Source organism: Pristiophorus japonicus, chromosome 4 (genome assembly GCF_044704955.1).
Source record: "Pristiophorus japonicus isolate sPriJap1 chromosome 4, sPriJap1.hap1, whole genome shotgun sequence".
Taxonomy (NCBI): Eukaryota; Metazoa; Chordata; class Chondrichthyes; family Pristiophoridae; genus Pristiophorus; species Pristiophorus japonicus.
Window position 1 is genome coordinate 125,086,276 of NC_091980.1, and position 23,087 is coordinate 125,109,362.

At 46.2% G+C, this 23,087-nt stretch overlaps 1 protein-coding gene across 3 annotated transcripts in view; it reads left to right on the forward strand.

Moving 5' to 3' along the window:
- Positions 1-23,087, forward strand: part of LOC139263057 (regulator of G-protein signaling 14-like) — a 95,039-nt gene that overhangs the window by 19,774 nt on the left and 52,178 nt on the right. For all 3 annotated transcript variants that reach the window (XM_070878571.1, XM_070878572.1, XM_070878574.1), the window contains exon 2: positions 1,524-1,545. In XM_070878571.1, coding sequence (XP_070734672.1) covers positions 1,524-1,545 — 22 coding nt within the window. The remainder of the gene's footprint in view (positions 1-1,523; positions 1,546-23,087) is intronic.

Sequence of the window (23,087 nt, forward strand, 5' to 3'; positions counted from 1 at the left end):
CAGGCAGCTGATCCAATATTGCTATTTTACACTATTGCACAAAGTCAAAATTACCTCCTGTTGCATTTGAAACTAATGCATATCTTAAAATTGCAGTATTTACAAGTTTCTGTTTGTGCAACAGGAGCCTACCTACAAACAAAAACGTTAGGAAATGTGTAATGCTAGATATAGAATCATCAGATTGGTTTAGATCCCCCTTTCTCTGTTTATTCTCCTTTTTGTCCCCTGCCCTCTCAACGACAGCAATGTGATTGGGTTTGGTTCGATTAGCACTGGAAAACCCCCCGTGTCTCGCTACTTTGGCCATTCGTCAGGTTGTGAGCTGGGACATTGAGTGTCAGCCAGAGGAGCTGAACATTGTCTTCACCCAACATCCAGCCAGGTCACATTCCAGCGGGAATCAGTCCATAGCAATAAGCATAGGAACATTAGGAAGAGGAGTAGGCCATTGAGTCCATTGAGCCTGTTCCACCATTCAATTAAATCGGTGCTGATTATGTACCTCAGCCCCTTCTACCCACCTTTGCTGCATATGCCTTCATACTCAACCAACAAAAATCTATTGATTTCAGCCTTGAAAATTTCTGACAGCTTCTCTACATCTATCCTATCAAACCCTTTCATAATCTTAAAGACCCCCTCAGCCTTTATTTCCTGGAGAAAAGAGCCCCAGTTTGTTCAATCTTTCCTGATAGGTATATACCTATGTGTATATATACCTCTTGTTGCCATTAGCATTTTCTTTACAGCCTTGTCAACCTGTGGTGCTGCCTTTAATGTCCTGTCAACCCATACCCACAAATACTGTGTTTTCTCCCTTATAACTTTTTAAATCCAGTTTTCTGTCCTCCCCCTAATTCCATACCCCTTAATCTTCTTCACTAATCTCCCATGTGGTATCTTGCCAAGGGCTTCCCTAAAGTTGATATACACTACATCCATTGCACTTCCCTCATCTACCATGTCTGTTACCTCATCAAAGAATTCCACGAGGCTACCCTAGCTGAGATTAGTTAAACATCGAGATCAGAGATCAAACCCCGGACTTTGCTGCTCTATTTGCCTCAGCACCACGCTCAGGCAGTGAACTCACAGGGACCTGAGAGTTATTTTTGGAAGTAGCAAGCAAAGCCAAACATGACATAACAACAACTTACATTTATATAGCACCTTTAATGTGAACACAAGGGGTAGGGTAGTGTGAGGAGGTGGAAGTGTGTGGCCTTTCAGTGTGAGGAAAGACCACCGAAACTCACCCTGACCTCTGACTTATTGACACCAGCTGTATTTATTTGACTTGTGACAGAAACAATTAGACTTTGTATTATTACACTCAGGGGATTCGTGCTGGTGTTTATAACTGACAGTTAGGAACGGGGGTAGTTGTTGCGTGCGACAGTGTCAATAATACCAAGTATTGGCATATACGTGAATATTGTAAAGTAAAATAGCATTTTAATCTGCTTCAAGACTGTGAATGAAATCTCTCATCTCTCATCTCTTTCTATGTTCTTTTCTAGGCTATGGCCATTTCAGACGGAGGTTAGTATACTTGTACGGAGACAAGCAATGGACGATACTTGTGGTAGGATTGAGAAACTTGGGTTTCAGGGAATTGGGGTTTAAAGGAGAAAGACCATTATAAACAAGTCCAATTCTACTGATTTAGATCAAATATAGTAATGTGGGGAACAACCTTCCATATTATCCCGCACACATGCCTGGATCTGTCTGAAAAGGTCCTGAATCAGCTGGCCCAGAGTGACAAACAAGTCTCCTGAAGTGCGTTCTTTCAGGTAGGACAAGGGAAGTCAGGAGATTTGTTTGCAGAATAGCAGATTTTTGTTTTCCCTCTACCAGCCCTGTGGCACTGAGGACAACAGTAACAGCCTACTACTCCTTTGGCTGGCATCTTAACATAGGGACTTCGGAACAGGATTCAGCCCCTCGAGCCTGCTCCGCCATTACGTTAGATCATGACTGATCCGTACCTCAACCCCATTTAGCTGCCTTGGCTCCATATCCCTTGATACTCTGACCCAACAAAAATCTATTGATTTCAGCCTTGAAAATTTCAATTGGTCCACAGCATTCACAGCCTTTTGGGGAACCAGCTCGAGGTTTCCACAACCCTTTGTGTGAAAATATGCTTGTGATTTCACTTCTAGTGTAGCCTTAATTTTAATATTATGCCCCTTTTTCTCAGTACCTTCCCCCCCCCCCCACCGCCCCACCAGAGAAATAGCTTCTCTGTAAAAACAAATCAGGGACCGAACTAGATCTATATTTCTGATCACCACCCTGGCCAGTACAGGGGAGCCAGATTCATGTTGGATGTCGTGTAAGATGCACTTTATTTAAGGGAATGCACGATAGATCTTGATATTGATAATTGCAGTGCTGGAATATCCAGCAGATGGAGCTGGGTTCCTATCAGTCCCACTCTGGAGGCTTGACTACATAATCCTGGTTGATACTCCAGTGCAGTACTGAGGGAATGTAGTCACTGTAGGAGAGGTGGCAGTCATTTAACGCACAGCAAGATCCCACAAACAACAATGAGACGAAGACTAAACAATCAGTTCTAGCGATGTTGATTGAGGAATAAATATTGGTTGATACTGGGAGAACTCCCCTGCTCTTCTTCGAATAGTGCCATGGGATCTTTTACACCCACTTGAGAGGGCAGACTTGGCCTCGGTTTAACCGACAGACAGTGCAGCCTGGATTTTGTGCTCAGGTCTCTGGAGTGGGTCTTGAACCCACAACCTTCTGCTCAGAAACGAGAGTGCCACCCATTGAGCCTCGGTTGACACATTGGGGTAGATTTTTGCCTTTCCATCCCGGGCGCTAAGCATCGTCCAAAGCCAGGCGAATCGCAGGAAGGAAAGTCGGGCACAAGGGGAATTGCAGACCCCTTACAGAATCTTCCTTTCTTGGTGAGAGAGAGGACATAAGAACATAAGAAACAGGAGCAGGAGAAGGCCATTTGGCTCCTCGAGCCTGCTCCACCATTTAATAAGATCATAGCTGATCTGATCTTGGCCTCAACTCCACTTTGCTGCCTACTCCCCATAACTCTTGACTACCTTATCGTTCAAAAATCTGTCTATCTCCACCTTACATATGTTCAATGACCCAGCCTCCACAGCTCTCTGGGGCAGTGAATTCCATAGATTCCATAGATGAGAGAAGAATATGCTCCTCATCTCCGTTTCAAATGGGCGACCCCTTATTCTGAAACTATGCCCCCGAGAAAGGAAGAAAGAGAAGAGGACTAGATGAAGAAGAAGGAAGATAGAATTCTAGAGAGAAAGAGGGACTCAATCAAAATAAATGTAGTGGAAAACCACGACAACAGATCAGCTCTCCCTCATGCTGCTGTCCATTTTATGTTGCCACCCGAGATAAATTTCACTTGCTGAGAGAGAGGAAGGAAACGTCAAGAACTCACCAGATTTCCTCCCATTAGTTTCCATGGAATGAAAGCCAGGTGGATTGTGCTACTGGCATGGGATCTTCCCTGCGGTTTTTGCCATGTGCGCTTCACCCAGGCGATGCCTGATGTACAAGGGGATGGTGACGATTGTCTACCCCGCACACTTGGCATATCACAAGGCTTAAACCAAATCAAATTTGAATCAGAGAACATATGCAGTCACTTTCTTTCAGTTGTCTCTGCTACAGTCATGCGTTTAATTCAAGCAACATGTGAGAGACATACAGCTTGAATTTTCCCCTCAAAAAATGGGTGGGTTTGGAGCGTGGGGGCAGTTAAAGTGTTAAAAATGGGATTCCTGACCTGAACCTGCCTTCAACCCGCCCACTTCCAGTTTTACCGGAGGTGGGATGGGGGCGGGACGGGGGACGTGCGACCAACCCGCTCCCAGGGGAAGGTACGTCAATTTAAATATTATAATGAGACTGGAAGCCTCTTTTCTTCCCCTCCATTTTGTACTTAACTGCATGTGGGCAGGTTTCACACAATTCGTGAAACCCGGCAGTTAAGCAGAGGCGGGGACTGCTGCATCCAGGAGTTAAGTGGCTTTATACCTATCTCCTGGATCCTACTTCACCCCCCGCGATCAGAGACCCACCTCCCCCCCCCTTCCACGAGGTCGCCAGTCACCTTCCCAAGCCTCTCCCTCTCCACCCCAGGCCTCGCCCCACAACGATGACGATGAGGCCGGCTGCGACCCTCCGGCAGCCGGCCCTAATCGTCTCTCTCCCCTTCCTTCCTGATCCCTGATCCCTGCCGACGCTCCTTACGCGATCCCTCCCTCGGACGGCCCCTCACCTCTGAGGCCTACTCGCCCATAGCCAGCCAGACGGCCTCTCAAGCTAGCTGGCAGTGGGCGGGAATTTGAGGCCTCGCATTCAAATCAGGCCCTGCCATTAAAGTCAGCTGAGCCTGTGGGAAATTCGGCTTCCCAGGTTTCCTGCTCGCCTCGGAAGTCCCCCGCCCCCAACCCGGGGAACATTCTGGACCCAGACTGAGTGCGACAAAATGCAGGAAGGATAGGGCCTGAGAGAGGGAATCATGTCTCAGGCTGTCTAATGGGATGAGTGGACGTCAGATTTGGACAGAATCGTGGCCAGCTATGATGCCCGCCAAGGCTGAATGGCCCGCTGGCACTCACCATTGAGGGTCACACATGGTGACGTGAACCTGGAGTTATTACAATACAAGTGTGATTGTTGAACAGAGAAGATAGGGCAAAGAGCAGTACAGAGCTATTAAAAATGGAATTGTTTATTTTAGCAGTATCAAAGTTAATGTCACAGAAAGAAAGCTGTCCTTGGTGTCTACATCAGAAGCTTATTTGAGTGCCCGAGTGTACAAATTATAACAGTATAGATATTTTTAAATGGCCAGCCCTTGAAGTCTGAAATCACAATGCAAAATAATGACGTTTTCGAAGCTTTGACAAGACCTTTTCAGCGATAAGTATGCCTGAGGCTTCGGCAGTTGTGACTAATTATCAGTTGGTGCTTGAGCTACGGAGTGCGGGCGGGAGAATGGCTGCCTGTCATTCGGCCGGAAAGCAGGAGGGGGCAGGCTATTTGAAATCAGGGTGTGTACATGTGTGAAATGGGCTCAGGATCACATTGTGAAGACCCACATTCAGTCGCAGATCAGCAGGGCTTCGAACACAGCAACATATGTGGTATAGAGAGGGATCATTTTAGCCTAACTCGCCCAGCGTGCAATTGACGGGATCAAATCGGCTGCCCGTTTTACACCCTGACTGATTCTGCTCTTTGTTGACTTTAATATTCTAAATGACAAACAGTAACGGAACATAATTTAACAGATCAGGACCTAACACTTCATCTTTGACCCCTCTCACTCCTCCCCAGAAGCTTCTGTGCTTTCCCTTTGTATACCCAACTGCCCCTCTCCCCCGACCCCCAAGATGGAAGGAGACACAGCGCCACCTTCCCATAGCTCAGTCCCTCAGAATTGTCACAATGGGGATGTGCACAGCAACTCAGCATTGTGGTTGAAGCTATGGGTGGGGGGGTGGGGGGAGTGGAGAGGGCACGGATCATTCCTCAAAAACTGCAGAGGAAAACTGAGCAATTCCCTCTGTTATTCAATTCTCCCAGTGATCTGGTAGCCACCCTCGAATACAAACCATCCGAGTTGGGATTGGATGGATGGTTACCCTGGCAACATGATTATATATATTTTTTAAACTGGGTTCATTAAGCGCATGAGATAATGAACAGACATGTTAACTGTGATGAGCTGATAGCAGAGCTGTTGTAAAAAAACAATTTGGTTCACGAAGGTCCTTTATGGAAAGAATCCTGCCGACCTTATCTTCTTTGGCCTATCTATGATTCCAGTCCGACATCAATGTTATCATCATCATCATAGGCGGTTCCTCGTATTGAGGATGACTTTCTTCCACGCCAAAAAGGGATGAGTTCTTAGGTGTTTCAATGAAGGACCTAATATTTCAGATCCCGAACTACATCTTGAAGGGTGGAAGATGCCTGGGCAATAAAAAGCCTAGCATTTTATTGCCCATCACTAATTGCTCATGCTACAACTGGGTGCCTTGCTAGGCCTCTTCAGAGGGTCAGTTAAGAGTCACCCACATTGGCCCGGAAATCGGCGCTTCCCGGCCTGCAAGACCACCGAAGAGGGCGACTGGATTTGACGTCACCCAAATCCAGGTCGCTGATTGCAGTGTGGCCAGGTACAGCAGGAGTGGCAAAGTCGGGTAGAAGGAGCGGCAAGAATTCATAGAGCGATGTGATCGGGGCCCAGAAGATGAACGAGTTCGGGGCCCAGATGAGGCGAGGGCCCAGGGGCAGCATGGGCTAGCCCACACTGCGATATGTGTGTGCACTATATCCGTGCAGCAGAGCTGGTCTCCAGTCATCTTGGTTAATCCTTGCAACTGGACCAAGACCTAGCTCTGTCAAGCCCATATGGTGGCTAGTGTGCAATGGCCACCACACGTTAAAAATTCCATGCACAGGCATCTTTCTCCCTTCAAGATGTAGTTCAGGATCTGAAGTATTAGGTCCTTCATTGAAACATCTGTGAATTCATCCCTTTTAGAAACATAGAAACATAGAAAATAGGTGCAGGAGTTGGCCATTTGGCCCTTCAAGCCTGCACCACCATTCAATAAGATCATGGCTGATCATTCCCTCAGTACCCCTTTCCTGCTTTCTCTCCATACCCCTTGATCCCCTTAGCCGTAAGGGCCATATTTAACTCCCTCTTGAATATATCCAATCAACTGGCATCAACAACTCTCTGCGGCAGGGAATTCCACAGGTTAACAACTCTCTGAGTGAAGAAGTTTCTCCTCATCTCAGTTCTAAATGGCCTACCCCTTATCCTAGGACTGTGTCCCCTAGTTCTAAACTTCCCCAACATCGGGAACATTCTACCCGCATCTAACCTGTCCCGTCCCGTCAGAATCTTATATGTTTCTAAGAGATCCCCTCTCATCCTTCTAAACTCCAAAGAATAAAGGCCCAGTTGATCCAGTCTCTCCTCATATGTCAGTCCAGCCATCCCGGGAATCAGTCTGGTGAACCTTCGCTGTACTCACTCAATAGCAAGAATGTCCTTCCTCAGATTAGGAGACCAAACTTGAACACAATATTCCAGGTGAGGCCTCACCAAGGCCCTGTACAACTGCAGTAAGACCTCACTGCTCCTATACTCAAATCCCCTAGCTACGAAGGCCAACATACCATTTGTCTTCTTCACCGCCTGCTGTACCTGTATGCCAACTTTCAATGACTGATGAACCATGACACCCAGGTCTCGTTGCACCTCCTCTTTTCCTAATCTGCCGCCATTCAGATAATATTCTGTCTTCGTGTTTTTGCCCCCAAAGTGGATAACCTCACATTTATCCACATTATACTGCATCTGCCATGCTTTTGCCAACTCACCCAACCTGTCCAAGTCACCCTGCAGTCTCTTAGCGTCCCCCTCACAGCTCACACCTTCACCCAGTTTAGTGTCATCTTCAAACTTGGAGATATTACACTCAATTCCTTCATCCAAATCATTGATGATATTGTAAAGAGCTGGGGTCCCAGCACTGAGCCCTGTGGCACTCCACTAGTCACTGCCTGCCATTCTGAAAAGGACCCATTTATCCCACCTCTCTGCTTCCTGTCTGCCAACCAGTTCTCTATCCACTTCAGTATATTACCCCAAATACCATGTGCTTTGATTTTGCACACCAATCTCTTGTGTCAGATCTTGTCAAAAGCCTTTTGAAAGTCCAAATACACCACATTCACTGGTTCTCCCTTGTCCACTCTACTAGTTACGTCCTCAAAAAATTCTAGACGATTTGTCAAGCATGATTTCCCCTTCATAAATCCATGCAGACTTGGACCGATCCTGTCACTGCTTTCCAAATGCGCTGCTATTTCATCCTGAATAATTGATTCCAATTTTGGCGTGGAAGAAAGTCATACTTGATACGAGGGACCATCTATGATGATGATGATGACATTGGTGTAGAACTGGAATCATAGATAGGCCAAAGAAGATAAGGTTGGCAGGATTCTTTCCCTAAAGGACATGAGTGAACCAAATTGTTCTTTTACAACAGCTCTGCTACCAGCTTTTAGTTTGCAGTTCATTGTTTTAAACTTAATTCAAATTCTCAAACTGTTATGGTTGGATTTTAACCCGCGTTGTATTGGAATACTAGCCCAGTAACATAGCCACGATTTGACTGGGCATTGGTTCGAGGTTGATGAAACTGCAGCAGGGCTGTATCACCGTGTTTGTCTTGAATGCCTGTGGTGGTTCAGGTTTTTTAGGTGTGGCTCAGACGTGTTTTTGAGAGGAAGTAGATTTGATGGTTTTAGTTGCTACGTGATATTCACAGAACTACTTCCTAGATTCACTTTCCAAAAGGAATCAATCATTTAGAGTTGAGTTAATTAGCCTCAGTGCACTGGTCGAGAGCAGTGTTGTCGAATAGAAATTGTTCACTAGCCACAGGTGTTACAATGACAACAACGTTCTAGTTAATTTTAGTAGAAAACACCTTATACAATAAGGGTAAATGTACTTCACATGTGTATATTTACTTAATAAACATCTGACACCACTCAGTACCAGTTATATATGTATACTTGTATATACTCTGCACAGCCACCAGAGGGCTCATCCCCTGGAGTCCCAAGGGATCCCATAATCCCTTGGGAGCATAGGTATTTAAGGAGGCCTCACAGGTTGGAGAGGCACTCTGGAGACTTGCAATAAAAGACTAAGGTCACACTTTACGTTAAGCTCACAGTGTTTAGTTTGAATCTTTCTCCATACATAACAACTGGCGATGAGATACAGATAGTGAACCCAAAGATGCAGAGAACAGTGGGCATCCTGGAGAAATTCTCGGAGGGAGAAGATTGGGAAACTTTTGTGGAGCGACTCGACCAATACTTTGTCGCCAACGAGCTAGATGGAGAAGAGAGCACTGCCAAACGAAGGGCGATCCTCCTCACCATCTGTGGGGCACCAACATATGGCCTCATGAAAAATCTGCTTACTCCAGCAAAACCAACAGAGAAATCGTACGATGATTTGTGCACACTGGTCCGAGAGCATTTGAACCCGAAGGAAAGCGTTCTGATGGCGAGGTACCGTTTCTATACCTACAAAAAGTCTGAAGGCCAGGAAGTGGCGAGTTATGTCACCAAGCCAAGACGCTTTGCAGGACATTGGGAATTTGAAGGACATTTGGAGCACATGGTCAGTGACTTTTTCGTACTTGGCATTGGCCACGAAACCATACTTCGCAAACTTTTGACTGTAGAGACCCCAACCTTGAGCAAGGCCATAGCAATAGCCCATTGCTATCAGTGACAATACGAAGCAAATATCTCAGCACACAAGTGCTGCTACAAGTACTGTGAACAAATTGATGTTGTTTTCAAACGCAACATACAGGGCAGGTCACACGTGCCTGAAGCTGCATGTCTGCAGATGTCTCAGAGTCCACCATCAAGGGTGGTGAATGCTAGGACATTAACATCTTGTTGACGCTGCGGGGGTGATCATTGTTTCCATTCATGCCGATTCAAAGGGTACATTTGCAAGGGCTGTGGAACAATGGGACACTTACAACGTATGTGCGGCAAGCTGCAAATCCTGTTAATCATGCAAACCACCATGTGAGGATGACAGATCTATGGAGGATCACGATGAACAAGAGCCTCAGACCAAGGAGGCAGAGGTACATGGAGTGCACACATTCACCACAACGTGTCCCCCGATAATGCTGAACGTTGAACTAAATGGACTCCTGGTGTCAATGGAGCGGGACACGGGCGCAAGCCAGTCCATCATGGGCAAAAAGACTTTTGAAAGATTGTGGTGCAGCAAGGCCTCAAGGCCAATCTTAACTCCAGTTCACACAAAATTAAGAACTTACACAAAAGAACTGATTCCCGTAATCGGCAGTGATACCGAAAAGGACTCCTACGATGGAGCGGTGCATAAGCTATCACTCTGGGTTGCACCGGGCGATGGTCCCACGCTGCTCAGCAGGAGCTGGCTAGGAAAGATACGCTGGAACTGGGACGACGTCTGAGCACTATCGCCCGCTGATGACACTTCGTGTGCCCAGATCTTAAACAAATTTCCTTCACTGTTCGAACCAGGCATCTGGAAATTCCAAGGAGCAAAAGTGCAGATCCATCTAATTCTGGAGGCGCAACCCATCTATCACAAGGCGAGAGCAGTACCGTACATGATGAGAGAAAGCGTAGAGATCGAGCAAGACCGGCTGCAAAGAGAGGGCTTCATTTCACCAATCAAGTTCAATGAGTGGGCCAGTCCTATTGTCCCAATCGTTAAGGGGGATGGCACCGTCAGAATCTGTGGCGATTACAAAGTAACTATCAATCGTTTCTCCCTGCAGGACCAATGCCCACTACCAAAGAACGATGACCTCTTTGCAATGCTTGCGGGAGGAAAGATGTTCACGAAGCTGGATCTGACTTCAGCCAACATGACGCAGGAACTGGAGGAATCATCGAAGGGCCTCACGCACACACAAAGGTCTTTTTATTTATAACAGATGCCCGTTTGGAATTCGATCAGCGGCGGTGATATTCCAGAGAAACATGGAAAGCTTACTGAAGTAGGTCCCGCACACTGTGGTCTTCCAGGACGACATCTTGGTCACAGGTCAGGACACATTCAAGCATCTGCAGAACCTGGAGGAGGTTCTTAGTCGACTCAACCGCGTGGGGCTCAGGTTAAAACGCTCAAAATGCGTTTTCCTGGCGCCTGAAGTCGAGTTCTTGGGAAGGAGGATTGTGGTGGACGGCATCAGGCCCACCAACTCGAAGACGGAGGCAATCGAGAATGCACCGAGTCCACAGAACGTGACGGAGCTGCGGTCGTTTCTGCGACTCATGAATTACTTGGGTAACTTCTTATCGGGTCCCAGCACACTGTTCGAACCACTGCATGTCTTACTGCGGAAAGGGGACAAATGGGCATGGAGCAAAAGCCAAGAAAATGCCTTTGTAAAAGCTAGAAAATTGTTATGCTCAAACAAATTGCTTGTGTTGTATGAGCCATGTAAGCATTTGGTACTAGCATGTGATGCATCGTCATATGGCGTGGGGTGTGTATTGCAACAAGCTAATGATTTTGGGAAACTGCAATCAGTTGCTTACGCATCCAGGAGTCTGTCTAAGGCTGAGAGAGCCAACAGCATGTTTGAAAAAGAAGCGTTAGCATGTGTCTATGGGGTAAAGAAAATGCATCAATATCTGTTTGTGCTAAAATTCGAATTGGAAACTGACCATAATCCACTCATATCCCTGTTTTCCGAGAGTAAAGTGATAAATACCAACGCATCGGCCTGCATCTGGAGATGCGCGCTCTACAACTACGCCATCCGCCACAGGCCAGGCACAGAACACTGCCCCGATGCTCTCAGTAGACTGCCATTGCCCACCACGGGGGTGGAAATGGCGCAGCCCGCAGATTTAGCCATGGTTATGGAAGCATTTGAGAGTGACCTGTCACTGCCCGGCAGATCAAAATCTGGACAAGCCAGGATCCCTTATTGTCCCTAGTCAAAAACTGTGTGCTTCACAGGAGCTGGTCCAGTGTCCCTGTAGAAATGCAGGAAGAGATAAAGCCATTCCAGCGGCGCAAAGATGAAATGTCGATACAGGCAGACTGCCTTCTGTGGGGAAATGGTGTAGTCGTTCCCAAGAAGGGCAGAGACACCTTCATCAGTGACCTCCACAGTACCCACCCAGGCATCGTAATGATGAAAGCGATAGCCAAATCTCACGTGTGGTGGCCCAGTATTGACGCGGACTTAGAATCCTGCGTGTACAGATGTAATACATGCTCACAGTTAAGCAATGCACCCAGGGAGGCGCCGCTAAATTTATGGTCTTGGCCCTCCAAACCGTGGTCTAGGGTACATGTCGACGATGCAGGCCCCTTCTTGGGTAAAATGTTCCTTGTGGTTGTAGATGCGTACTCCAAATGGATTGAATGTGATATAATGTCGGCTAGCACGTCCGCTGCCACTACTGAAAGCCTGCGGGCCATGTTTGCAACACACGGTCTAATCGACGTCCTGGTGAGCGACAACGGGTCATGTTTTACCAGTGCTGAGTTCAATGAATTTATGACCCGTAACGGGTTCAAACATGTCACATCTGCTCCGTTTAAACCAGCGTCCAATGCTCAGACAGAGAGAGCAGTGCAAACCATCAAACAGGGCTTGAAGAGGGTAACGGAAGGCTCACTGCAGACTCGCCTATCCCGAGTCCTGCTTAGCTACTGGGATCCCATCTGCTGAACTGCTCATGAAAAGAGCACTTAAGACAAGGCTCTCATTAGTTCACCCTGATCTACATGAACAGATAGAGAGCAGGCGGCTTCAACAAAGTACATACCATGATAGCGCAAATATGTCACGCGAAATTGAAATCAATGATCCAGTATTTGTATTGAATTATGGACAGGTTTCCCAAGTGGCTTCCCGGCACTGTCGTGGCCAAAGAGGGGAGCGGGATGTTTCAGGTCAAACTTTCAAATGGACTCATTCATCGGAAACACTTGGACCAAATCAAACTCAGAATCACGGACTATCCTGAGCAACCCACTTTGGACCCTACCTTCTTTGACCCCCCAACATATACACCAGTGGTAACCGGCACCACGATTGGCCACAAAGCAGAACCCATCATCCACAGCAGCCCAGCAGGACCCACCGCACCAGGCAGCCCAGCAAGGCCAGCTGCACAGCAACCCAGCAAAGGCCCAACAATCGATTCTCCAATATCAGCTTTCACACCGAGACAATCAACCAGGGCAAGAAGGACTCCAGATTGACTCACATTGTAAATAGTTACACTATTGACTTTGGGGGAGGAGTGTTGTTATATATGTATACTTGTATATACTCTGTATAGCCACCAGAGGGCTCATCCCCTGGAGTCCCAAGGGATCCCATAATTCCTTGCGAGCACAGGTATTTAAGGAGGCCTCACAAGTTGGAGAGGTACTCTGGAGACCTGCAATAAAAGACTAAGTTCACACTTTACTTTAAGCTCACAGTGTTCGATATGACTCTTTCTCCATACATAACAGTAACCAAGGAAGTAAAGCACTCCCAACAATCTAAAAACACACGCACATTCTGCTTTTTGTCTTACCATTTTACAACCAACACACAAAAAGTCTACATGCACACACCATGCGAATTTGAGTATTGGTATCACAGGCCCAACGACGGTATCTATTAATTATTTTTAATTTACTAATCAGACATGGAGTTAGCCAAATCTGGATTTCCAATTACCCACATCATAGGCAGTCCCTCGAAATCGAGGAAGACTTGCTTCCACTCTAAAAGTGAGTTCCCAGGTGACTGTACAGTCCAATACAGGAATTACAGTCTCTGTAACAGGTGGGACAGACAGTGGTTGAAGGAAAGGGTGGGTGGGGAGTTTGGTTTGTTGCACACTCCTTCTGCTGCCTGTGTTTGTTTCCTGCCTGTTCTCGGTGATGAGACTCAAGGTGCTCAGCACCCTCCCGGATGCTCTTCCTCCACTTAGGGCGGTCTTTGGCCAGGGATTCCCAGATGTCGGTGGGGATGTTGCACTTTATCAAAGAGGCTTTGAGGGTATCCTTGAAATGTTTCTTCTGTCCACCTAGGGCTCACTTGCCGTGTAGGAGTTCTGAGTAGAGCGCTTGCTTCGGGAGTCTCATGTCGGGCATGCGGACAATGCGGCCCGCCCTCAGAGCTGGTCAAGTGTGGTCAGTGCTTCGATGCTGGGATGTTGGCCTGATCGAAAACACTTACGTTGGTGCATTTATCTTCCCAGGGGATTTGCAGGATCTTGTGGAGACATTGTTGGTGGTATTTCTCCAGCAATTTGAGGTGTCTGCTGTATATGGTCCACGTCTCTGAGCCAAACAGGAGGCAGGTATCACTACAGCCCTGTAGACCATAAGCTTGGTACCAGATTTGAGGACCTGATCTTCGAACACTCTCTTCCTCAGGCGACCGAAGGCTGCGCTGGCACTGGAGGCGGTGTTGGACCTCGTCTTCGATATCTGCCCTTGCTGACAATAGGCTCCCGAGTATGGAAAGTGGTCCACGTTGTCCAAGGTCGCGCTGTGGATTTTGATGACCGGTGGGCAGTGCAGTGTGATGGAGTCAGGTTGGTGGAGGCCCCACCCCACTGCTGGCCAAGAACGGGGACACACTCTTCAAAGACACCGAGGCAGTCAGGGCCCGCGGGAAGGAGCACTTCGAAGATCTTCTTAATTGAGACTCTGCCTTTTACACGAGTGTCGTCAACTCCAGTCCGCAGCATGCTATCCACCACCATCTCAGCAAAACCCCAGCCCTGCACGAGGTAGAAAGGCCATCCGTTAGCTCAAGAACAACAATTAATCACATGTGGCTAGTGGCTAACATAGTGGACAAGAATGGTCTAGGGAGGTGAAGATCAATCAAGATTCCTAACGAGAGGAAGGGCGAGGGGCGATTTGGCATGGGGAGGGTGGTGCAGTGATTTGTGGGTGCATTAGGTCAGTGATGATTGCTGATTTTTAAGTACAGTTGCAAACATTTTGCAAGCTTATACAGGTGGCAGTGTCAGTTTCAGAGTCCAAGTGAACAGTACTCGAAGGAGAAAGTCCAGCATTTACACAGTGCCATACCACAACTGTCGGAAATGCTTCAAAGCAGTTCAATACAATAAATGAGTTTGAAGTGACTGTTAGCCAACCATTTTACACTCAGCAAGATCCCACATGCAGCATTGAAATGAATGACCAGTTAATCTGCTTCTGGTTGTGATAATTGAGGGAGGAATGTTGACCAGGAACCTAGAGAACTCTCCACTCTTGTTCGAATAGTACCATGGAATCTTTAGTGTCCATCGGAATGGGCAGATTGGCTTCCAGTTTAATGTCTCAACAAGAATAACAACTTGTATTTATATAGCACCTTTAAGATTGTAAAACATCCCAAGGTGCTTAACAGGAGTGTTATAAAACAAGAATTTGACACCAAGCCATGTAAAAAGAAATTGCGGGAGATGACCAAAAGTTTGGTCAAAGAGGTAGATTTTAAGGAGCAGCTTAAAGGAGCAAACAGAAGTAGAGAGGTGGAGAGGTTTAGAGAGGAAGTCCCAGCGCTTAGGGCCTCAACAGTTTAAGGCACGGCCATCGATGTTTGAGCGATTATAATAAGGGATGTTCAAGAGGCCAGAATTTGAAGAGCACAGATGTCTCGGTGGGTAATAAGGCTGGAGGAGATTACAGAGATAGGGAGGATCGAGGCCATGGAGGGATTTGTAAACAAGGATGAGAATTTTGAAATCGAGTCATTGTTTAACCAGGAGCCAACGTAGGTCGGCGAGCATAAGGGTGATTGGTGGACAGAACTCGGTGCAAGTTAGGACATGGGCTGCCAAGTTTTGGATGACCTCCAGTTTACGTAGGGTAGTATGTGGTAGGCTAGCCAAAAGTGTGTTGGAACAGTCAAGTCTAGAGGTAGCAAAGGCATGGATGAGGGTTGTAGCAGCAGATAAGCTGAGGCAGGAGCGGACATGGGCAAAGTTACGGAAGTGGAAATAAGCGGTTTTAGTTATGTAGTGGATATGTGGTTGGAACCTCATTTCATGGTCAAATATGGCACCAAGGTTGCAAACAGTCTAGTACAGCCTCAGACAGATGCTCTGGAGTGGAATGGAGTCGGTGGCTTGGGAGCAGAGTTCGTGGCGAGGATCGAAAACAATGGATTCGCTCTTACCAATATTTAATTGGAGAAAATTTCTGCTCATCCAGTGCTGGATGTCAGACAAGCAGTCTGACAATTTAGAGACCATGGCGGGGTTGAGAGACACGGTTGTGAGGTAGAGCTGGGTGTCATCAGCGTACATGTGGAAACTGATGACATGTTTTCGGATGATGTTGCCAGGGGGCAACATATAGATGAGAAATAGGAGGGGGCCAAGAATAGATCCTTGCGGAACACTAGAAGTAACGATGCGAGAGTGGGAAGAGAAGCCATTGCAGGTGATTTTCTGGCTATGATTAGATAGATAGGAATAGAACCAGTTGAGTGCAGTCCCACCCAGCTGGACAATAGTGGAGAGGCGTTGGAGAAGGATAGAGCGGTCAACCATGTCAAAGGCTGCAGACAGGTCGAGAAGGATGAGAAGGGATAGTTTACCTTTGTCACAGTCACAAAGGATCTCATTTGTGACTTTAATGAGAACTGTTTCGGTACTGTGGCAGGAGCAGAAACCAGATTGAAAGGATTCAAAGATGGAGTTCTGGGAAATATGGGCATGGATTTGGGAAGCAACAAGTTCAAGGACTTTGGAGAGGAAAGGGAGGTTGGAGATGGGGCAGTAGCTATTAAGTACAGTGGAGTCAAGGGTTGTTTTTTGAGGAGGGGGTGATGACGGCAGATTTGAGGGAGAGAGGGTCAGTAGCTGAGGAGAGAGAACCATCTCACCGAACGGCAGCATCTGCGACAATGCATCAGTCCCAAAGTGCTCTACTGAGAGTGTCAGCCTGGATTGTGTGCTCAAGTCTCTGGAGTGGGGCTTGCATCATAAACAGAAGAGAGGAATGAAAGAATCTTTGAGAAAGGATTGGAGAGCGGTGAAAAGGTGATGAGCTCCATCCCTTGCATTCAGTTCCTTCTAACTAAATTGGGGAAGTACTTTGATGCTGAAACAAACTCCAATATTGCAGTAATAAATCTACTTAACAATCAGGAACAGCTTTTTCACTGTAACAGTAACAAAAAATTGCTAAACACCTAAAACACAATTTTACACAAAAGGGTCTTTGCCGGATCTTGCTCTGCTCAATGGACGGGGACATTTAACCGAACTCACTTGGCGGGAACGAGGCCGGTTCTAATTGGACATCCTGTTTTCCAAAATGAGCATCCGATCCAAACATTGCTCCCCTGTTCCTGATGGATGGATTGGGTTAAAATAAACCCCTGGCATCCAGCAGGGTGGGACTACCGAACATGTTTGCATAGCGAGCAAATGAACTTGGGCCCAGTGTTATCGTAGTTATAAATGAAGTGACTCTAGAATGAATAAATGACTTATTTCGATCGGCTTCGGGTTGGAAGGTTTCTGAGAGTTCCAGAATTTTAAGGAATCTTGACAACTGCTCTTCCAATCACCAGAGTTCGAATGTTGTACATTCACAACAGCTTGCAATACCCACCTCTATCATAGAAGGTTCGCTAGGGCTATGGGGAAGGAGCAGGGAAGTGGGACTAATGGGATAGCTGTCAGAGTCAGTACAGGCATGGTGGGCTGAATGGCCTCTTTCTGTGGTGTACGATTGTATGAAGGTGCCTTGGCTAATAAAATGGCCAATCAGATTCGAGGGGCCAGATTAACTACTCCTGTTTTTACAACCTAGAACATAAGAACATAAGAAATAGGAGCAGGAGTAGGCCATACGGCCCCTCAAGCCTGCTCCACCATTAAATATGATCATGGCTGATCCGATCATGGAATCAGGTCCACTTCCCTGCCCGCTCCCCATAACCCTTTATTCCCTTATCGCTCAAAAATCTGTCTAACTCCACTTTAAATATATTCAATGACCCATCCTCCACAGCTCTCTGGGGCAGAGAATTCCATAGATTTACAACCCTCTGAGAGAAGAAATTCCCCTCATCTCATTTTTAAATGGGCAGCCTATTATTCTGAGACTATGTCCCCTAGTTTTAGTTTCCCCTATGTGGAAATGTTCTCTCTGCATCCACCTTGGCAAGCCCCTTCATAATCTTATACGTTTCAATAAGATCACCTCTCATTCTTCTGAATTCCAATGAGTAGAGGCCCAACCTATTCAACCTATCTTGATAAGTCAAACCCCTCATCTCCAGAATCAACCTAGATTGTCTCCAACAGCAGCTTCGCTGGCACAGGTTGGGTTTTTCTGCTGCCCGATTGATTGAGATCTGATTAATTTGCATGTTTCAGGCAGATTCCTAGAGCGACTCCATCTGTGCCAGGGAGCCCTTGCATGGGTTGGTGTAAAATGGCTGCTACAGACCACAGGTGAGGCAGTGTCAGCAGAGGGGCCTCTCCTCCCGACAATGTAACATTCATGGCTGGAAGGATTGAATCGATTGGGCCCTGCGAACCTTAAATGATTCCATAGTTTTTCCTTCACTATCCTATTCGACACCTTGCTTAATTTTTTTGCAAGAGACAGTGTCCAAAACTGCAAGCCTGTTCCGTGCTGCCAAGGTAGAGGCAACAACAGCAACAAATTGCAATATAAAGTATCTTTAACGTCGTAAAAATGTCCAAAGGTGCTTCACAGGAGCGTTATCAGCTAAAATTTGACACCGAGCCACATAAAGAGATATTAGGACAGGTAGCCAAATGCTTGGTCAAAGAGGTAGGTTTGAAGGAGAGTCTCAAAGAAGGAGGGAAAAGTAGAGAGGCGGAGAGGTTTAGGGAGGGAATTCCAGGGCCTAGGGCCTAGGCAGCTGAAGGCACGGCTGCCAATGGCAGAACGATTAAAATCAGATATGCTCAAGAGGCCAAAATTGAAGGAGCTCAGAGATCTTGGAGGGTTGTAATGCTGGAAGAAGTTACAGAGATAGGGAGAGGTGAGAGATCATGTGGGGATTTGAACATGATTTGAAGACAAGATGGGAATGGCCTGATGGGACTCTGTTGTATTGGGAGGCAGCCACTTGTGATAGAAATGCACCACAACATCGCGTTAATAATGGTGAAACAGTTAATGAAAAGTGAGAATAACTAAGCACAATGTGTTTGAGAACTAGAGTGTCACTTCCTGTGAATTGTGTGGGGAAAAGGAGGAAGGAGTTGTTTGGGATTCTGAAGAGGCCGCAGTGATCATGTTGGCGTGTGCTGAGATTAACATGTTTAATTTACGACGTTTAGGATTTTTTAAAAGCCGATACAGTTTCAGAAACTCTGGTGAGTGCCAGTTTGATGTGTTGTTACTGTGGTATTGGGGAGAATTGATGAGCCCAGGAGTAATTTTTCTACCCTCAAGCTCGATTTAAAGTAATAGGATCAAGAGAGCCAAGACCTTGTTACCTTGTTGTGGGGGGTGGGGAGGAGGGTGTCACTGGTGTCAAATTGGTTGGTTGATAGATAGATGGTCTTCGTGTCCACCGGACTTGATATACCATTGACCCCCCCCACCCGCCCCCTCCCGTGAATTTGCTCACGATTGGCCAATGGTATTCCTGCCTGCACTTGGAACAGAGATGGTGCGAAACAATTGCTACTGAAGGAATCGAACAGCAGCTTCTTAGGGGAAGTTATTGATGTAGCCTCCAGAAATAGATTCTTCCCTAATGATGGTCAGGTATCTCCCAGTGGAGTCAGGTCTTTATATTTGCTGCTTTATCAAGAAAACTACCTGAAAACGGCAGATTACTGGCTTGCGTCCTGGACTGTGGCATCTGCTCATTGCCACGGTTACTGGGCGGACTTGGTTATACATTCCTCACCTGTCAAAACGGTCACCAGCCGCCACTGCATCTCTTTGATCCGGAGTAACAAACCGTTTCGATGTTAGGGTCAAAGTGGGAGGTTTTAAGAAGTGTCTTAAAGGAAGAGAGAGAAGTAGAGAGACAGAGAGGTTTAAGAAGGGAATTCCAGAACTTAGGGCCTAGGCGGCTGAAGACACCACCGCCAATGATGGGGCGAAGCAAGTGAGGGATGCACAAGAAGTCAGAATTGGAGGAGCGCAGAGATTGCGAAGGGTTTTGGGCTGGAGGAAGTTACAGAGATAAGGAGGGGCGAGGTCATGGAAGAATTTGAACACGAGGATGAGAATTTTAAATTTGAGATGTTGCTGCACTGGGAGCCTATGTAAGTCAGCGAGCACAGGGGTGATGGGTGCTCACACGTCTGAGCCCGACAATCACGGTACCCGATGTGCTGGCTGGGTTTAGTTGGATATTTTTGGGTCACTGCGTCAAGTAAAATGGGAATTGTCCTTCACGTTGAAACTTCACAGCAGGAGTCTTGAGGTAGCACATGCCGTCAACTCACGTGGGTTCCATAGGTAATTCTTAACAGGATTATTAAACGAAAGTTATTTCCTTTCTACATTTTATTATATCTCTTCGAAAAGTCTAAAAGAAATTTACAGAGTAACTTACTTTGAAATGCAGTGCCTGTCACAGTGGACAATTGGCAGACAGCAAGATCCCACAAACAGCACCAAAATAAATAACCAAATAATCTGTTTTTGGTGATGTTGGTTGAAGGATGAATGTTGACCAGGACACCGGTACAACTCGGTGCTCTTCTTCAATTTGTGCCATGGCATATTTTACGTTCACCTGAAGTGACATACGTGGCTTTAGTTTAATGCCTCATTCGAAGGACACTCCCTCAGTACTGCACTAGAGTATCAGCCAGATTTAATGTTTTATTATAATAGTTATAAGATTAACTGTAAGCGATTTAGGAGAATGTTTTTTCACAGAGGTTTGTGAGATTATGGAATGCACTGCCAGATTGAAGCAGAGGCCATGTCAACATTTAAGAATAGGTTAGGTAGGAGTGTAGGAAAGAGGAATAAAGGAAGATGGAAAGCACATGAGATTGGGACTACTGCTCATGTGGAGGATAAACATCAACACAGACTGGCTGGGCTGAACGGCCTATTTCCAGGTTGTAATTTCTATATAATTCACTGTAAGTAGCACACAGAGAAACTCTGCCTCAATAGTGTTTGTTCGTTGAAACTCTAAGCAGCTTGGATCTTTTGATAGCATCTTGTGCTCACTCTGTTTGCAACATAGATACTCATTAACGCTCGCTCTCTTTTGAATTTGGATTTTATTCCTTACAGAGTGATAGCCCTCTTTACTTCGTATGCCAATTGTGCCAATCTGGGAGATAAGAGGTTTGATTTATTTTCGACTGCGCTGTGCTACGCTGTTCAGAGTACTTACTGTTCTGGCATGCCTCCGTGCACTCATGATCTGAAACATCAAAGTAGGAATTTCAGCAAAAATACAAAACAGGGAAGGGGGAGCGACAAGGGTAGTAAGGACCAAAAACACGAAGAGAAACTTAAAGTAACATGTATCAGTTTTTATCCTAGGTATCTCATTGCAGTGACATGCATAATAGAGACAGATAGTAACTCAAAGCAAGAGCTCAGAAAATGAAACAGGAGAAAATTACCACATTTTTATGAGTCTTGCACTCATTGAGGTGACAGATGTTGGTGCTGGGAAATAGGACACATTCCATTTTTGGGAAAGTGAATGTAAGTATCAAACACTCCCAAACAAGAAATAAAGAAAAATCTTGCATTTCCATAGCGCCTTTCACAACCTCAGGACTTCCCAAAGCACTTTGCAGCCAATTTTGAAGTGTGGTCACTCTTGTACTGCAAGAATAGAGGAAACAAATTTGTGCACAGCAATGAGATAAATGACCAACTAAACTATTTTAGTAGCGTTGGCTGATGTATAAATGTTAGCCAGGACACCAGGGAGAACGTCCTTGCTCTTCTTTGAATAGTGCCATGGGATCTTTTACATGCACCTGAGAGAGCAGACGGGCCCCATTTAAAGTCTCATCTGACAGTGGGGCCTGAACCCATGACCCTCTGACTCACCAAGCCAAGGCTATTGCCTTGATCCCAAGTCAAATATAGCTCTTTGTATTCTGCCCAAAATTCAAAAGAGCACCTCTAATGGCATCAGTAATATTTTTCCATCTCCCGCACCAACCACCTGAGTGAAATTCGTTTATACTCCTACACTGTGCAGAGATCAGGAGTGACACAGGTTCATTTTGTACCAATTTGTGCCAAGTTAAGGCAATTTTCTATATTGGGACCAGATCCACTCGGGACTGAAATAAGACTATGGAGAAGCACCCCTTCATTTGTAATTGTTACAACATCTAAATGAGCTGGTGTGTGGGACTAGTAATGTGAGGTAGACACCTGAAAAATGCCTTTCTGTGGGGGACAATGAGGCTCCTGCAAAGCCCCTCATTAGTACAAGGGGCCTGACTTTAGATTCATGACATGCATGTTCTTGGTTTGATCTCAGCAGATTCCTCCCTGTTTCTGTGGGGTCAATAATGCAATGTTCGGCGCCCATAGTATGGAGTTGCTGTATGTGCTCTTTCTCCATATAAAGCGGCACTCTAGCCTACGGCCTAAACTTCATTCACCTGGCATGCTATAATATGCTCTGAGGTAACTGTGGTGCTCAGGTCCAGTGAAATCTCCTATGCCCTGGGTGGAGTCATTAAGGCACCAGCTTAAATGATGGAAATGTCCTTCCCATGATGCAGACTTTCAGTCTTAATTACATTCCAGTACAGGCCGTAAATAAACATTTCAGTTTGACTCCTGGCTGCAAGACCCTCTGTGATGTATCTCTGCATGCTTGGACTTCCAAGGTCAGTCTTTAAAAGTAATTATGCCCCAAGGTTTTCTACAATTTAAAAAAAAAACTGGTGCCAATTTAATGTCAGGTGGAATCCCTTTAACTCTTTTGAGTTAACCTGCAAAAACATAAAACATTAAAACCATGCCACCCGACCTGGGTGACACAGCAGACATTTTCAAGGCCCCTTTTTTTTTTGGTTTTTGGTTTTTTTTTTGGGGCGCTAAAATCAAATTTTTCCAGTGCCCCCTATAAAAGGGGAGGGGGACACTAAAAGCACCGGCAATGAAAACAAATTAAACTTTAAAACGTAAAATCAAATTAAAATTTGGTTGCCGGGCGTGATGATGCACTCCAGTCCCTCCGGTGCCCACCTCTCGCGGAAGGCCGCGAGCGTGGAATCCCTTTAATAGCTGCTGACACTTGATCAGGTGACCCCTGACCCTTGTGGTGATTGCAACCTATTATAGGCTATGCATTAGGGGCATGAAGAAATATTGAAATGAGCTGAACCTACCCTATTGGAGAAGCCAGCTCAGTGGGACCAGGTGCATGCAGCTCCTGAGGAACATAAGTCCTGGCAGTGCTCTATAGAGACCACAAGATATCCACCCCCCTACACGCTCC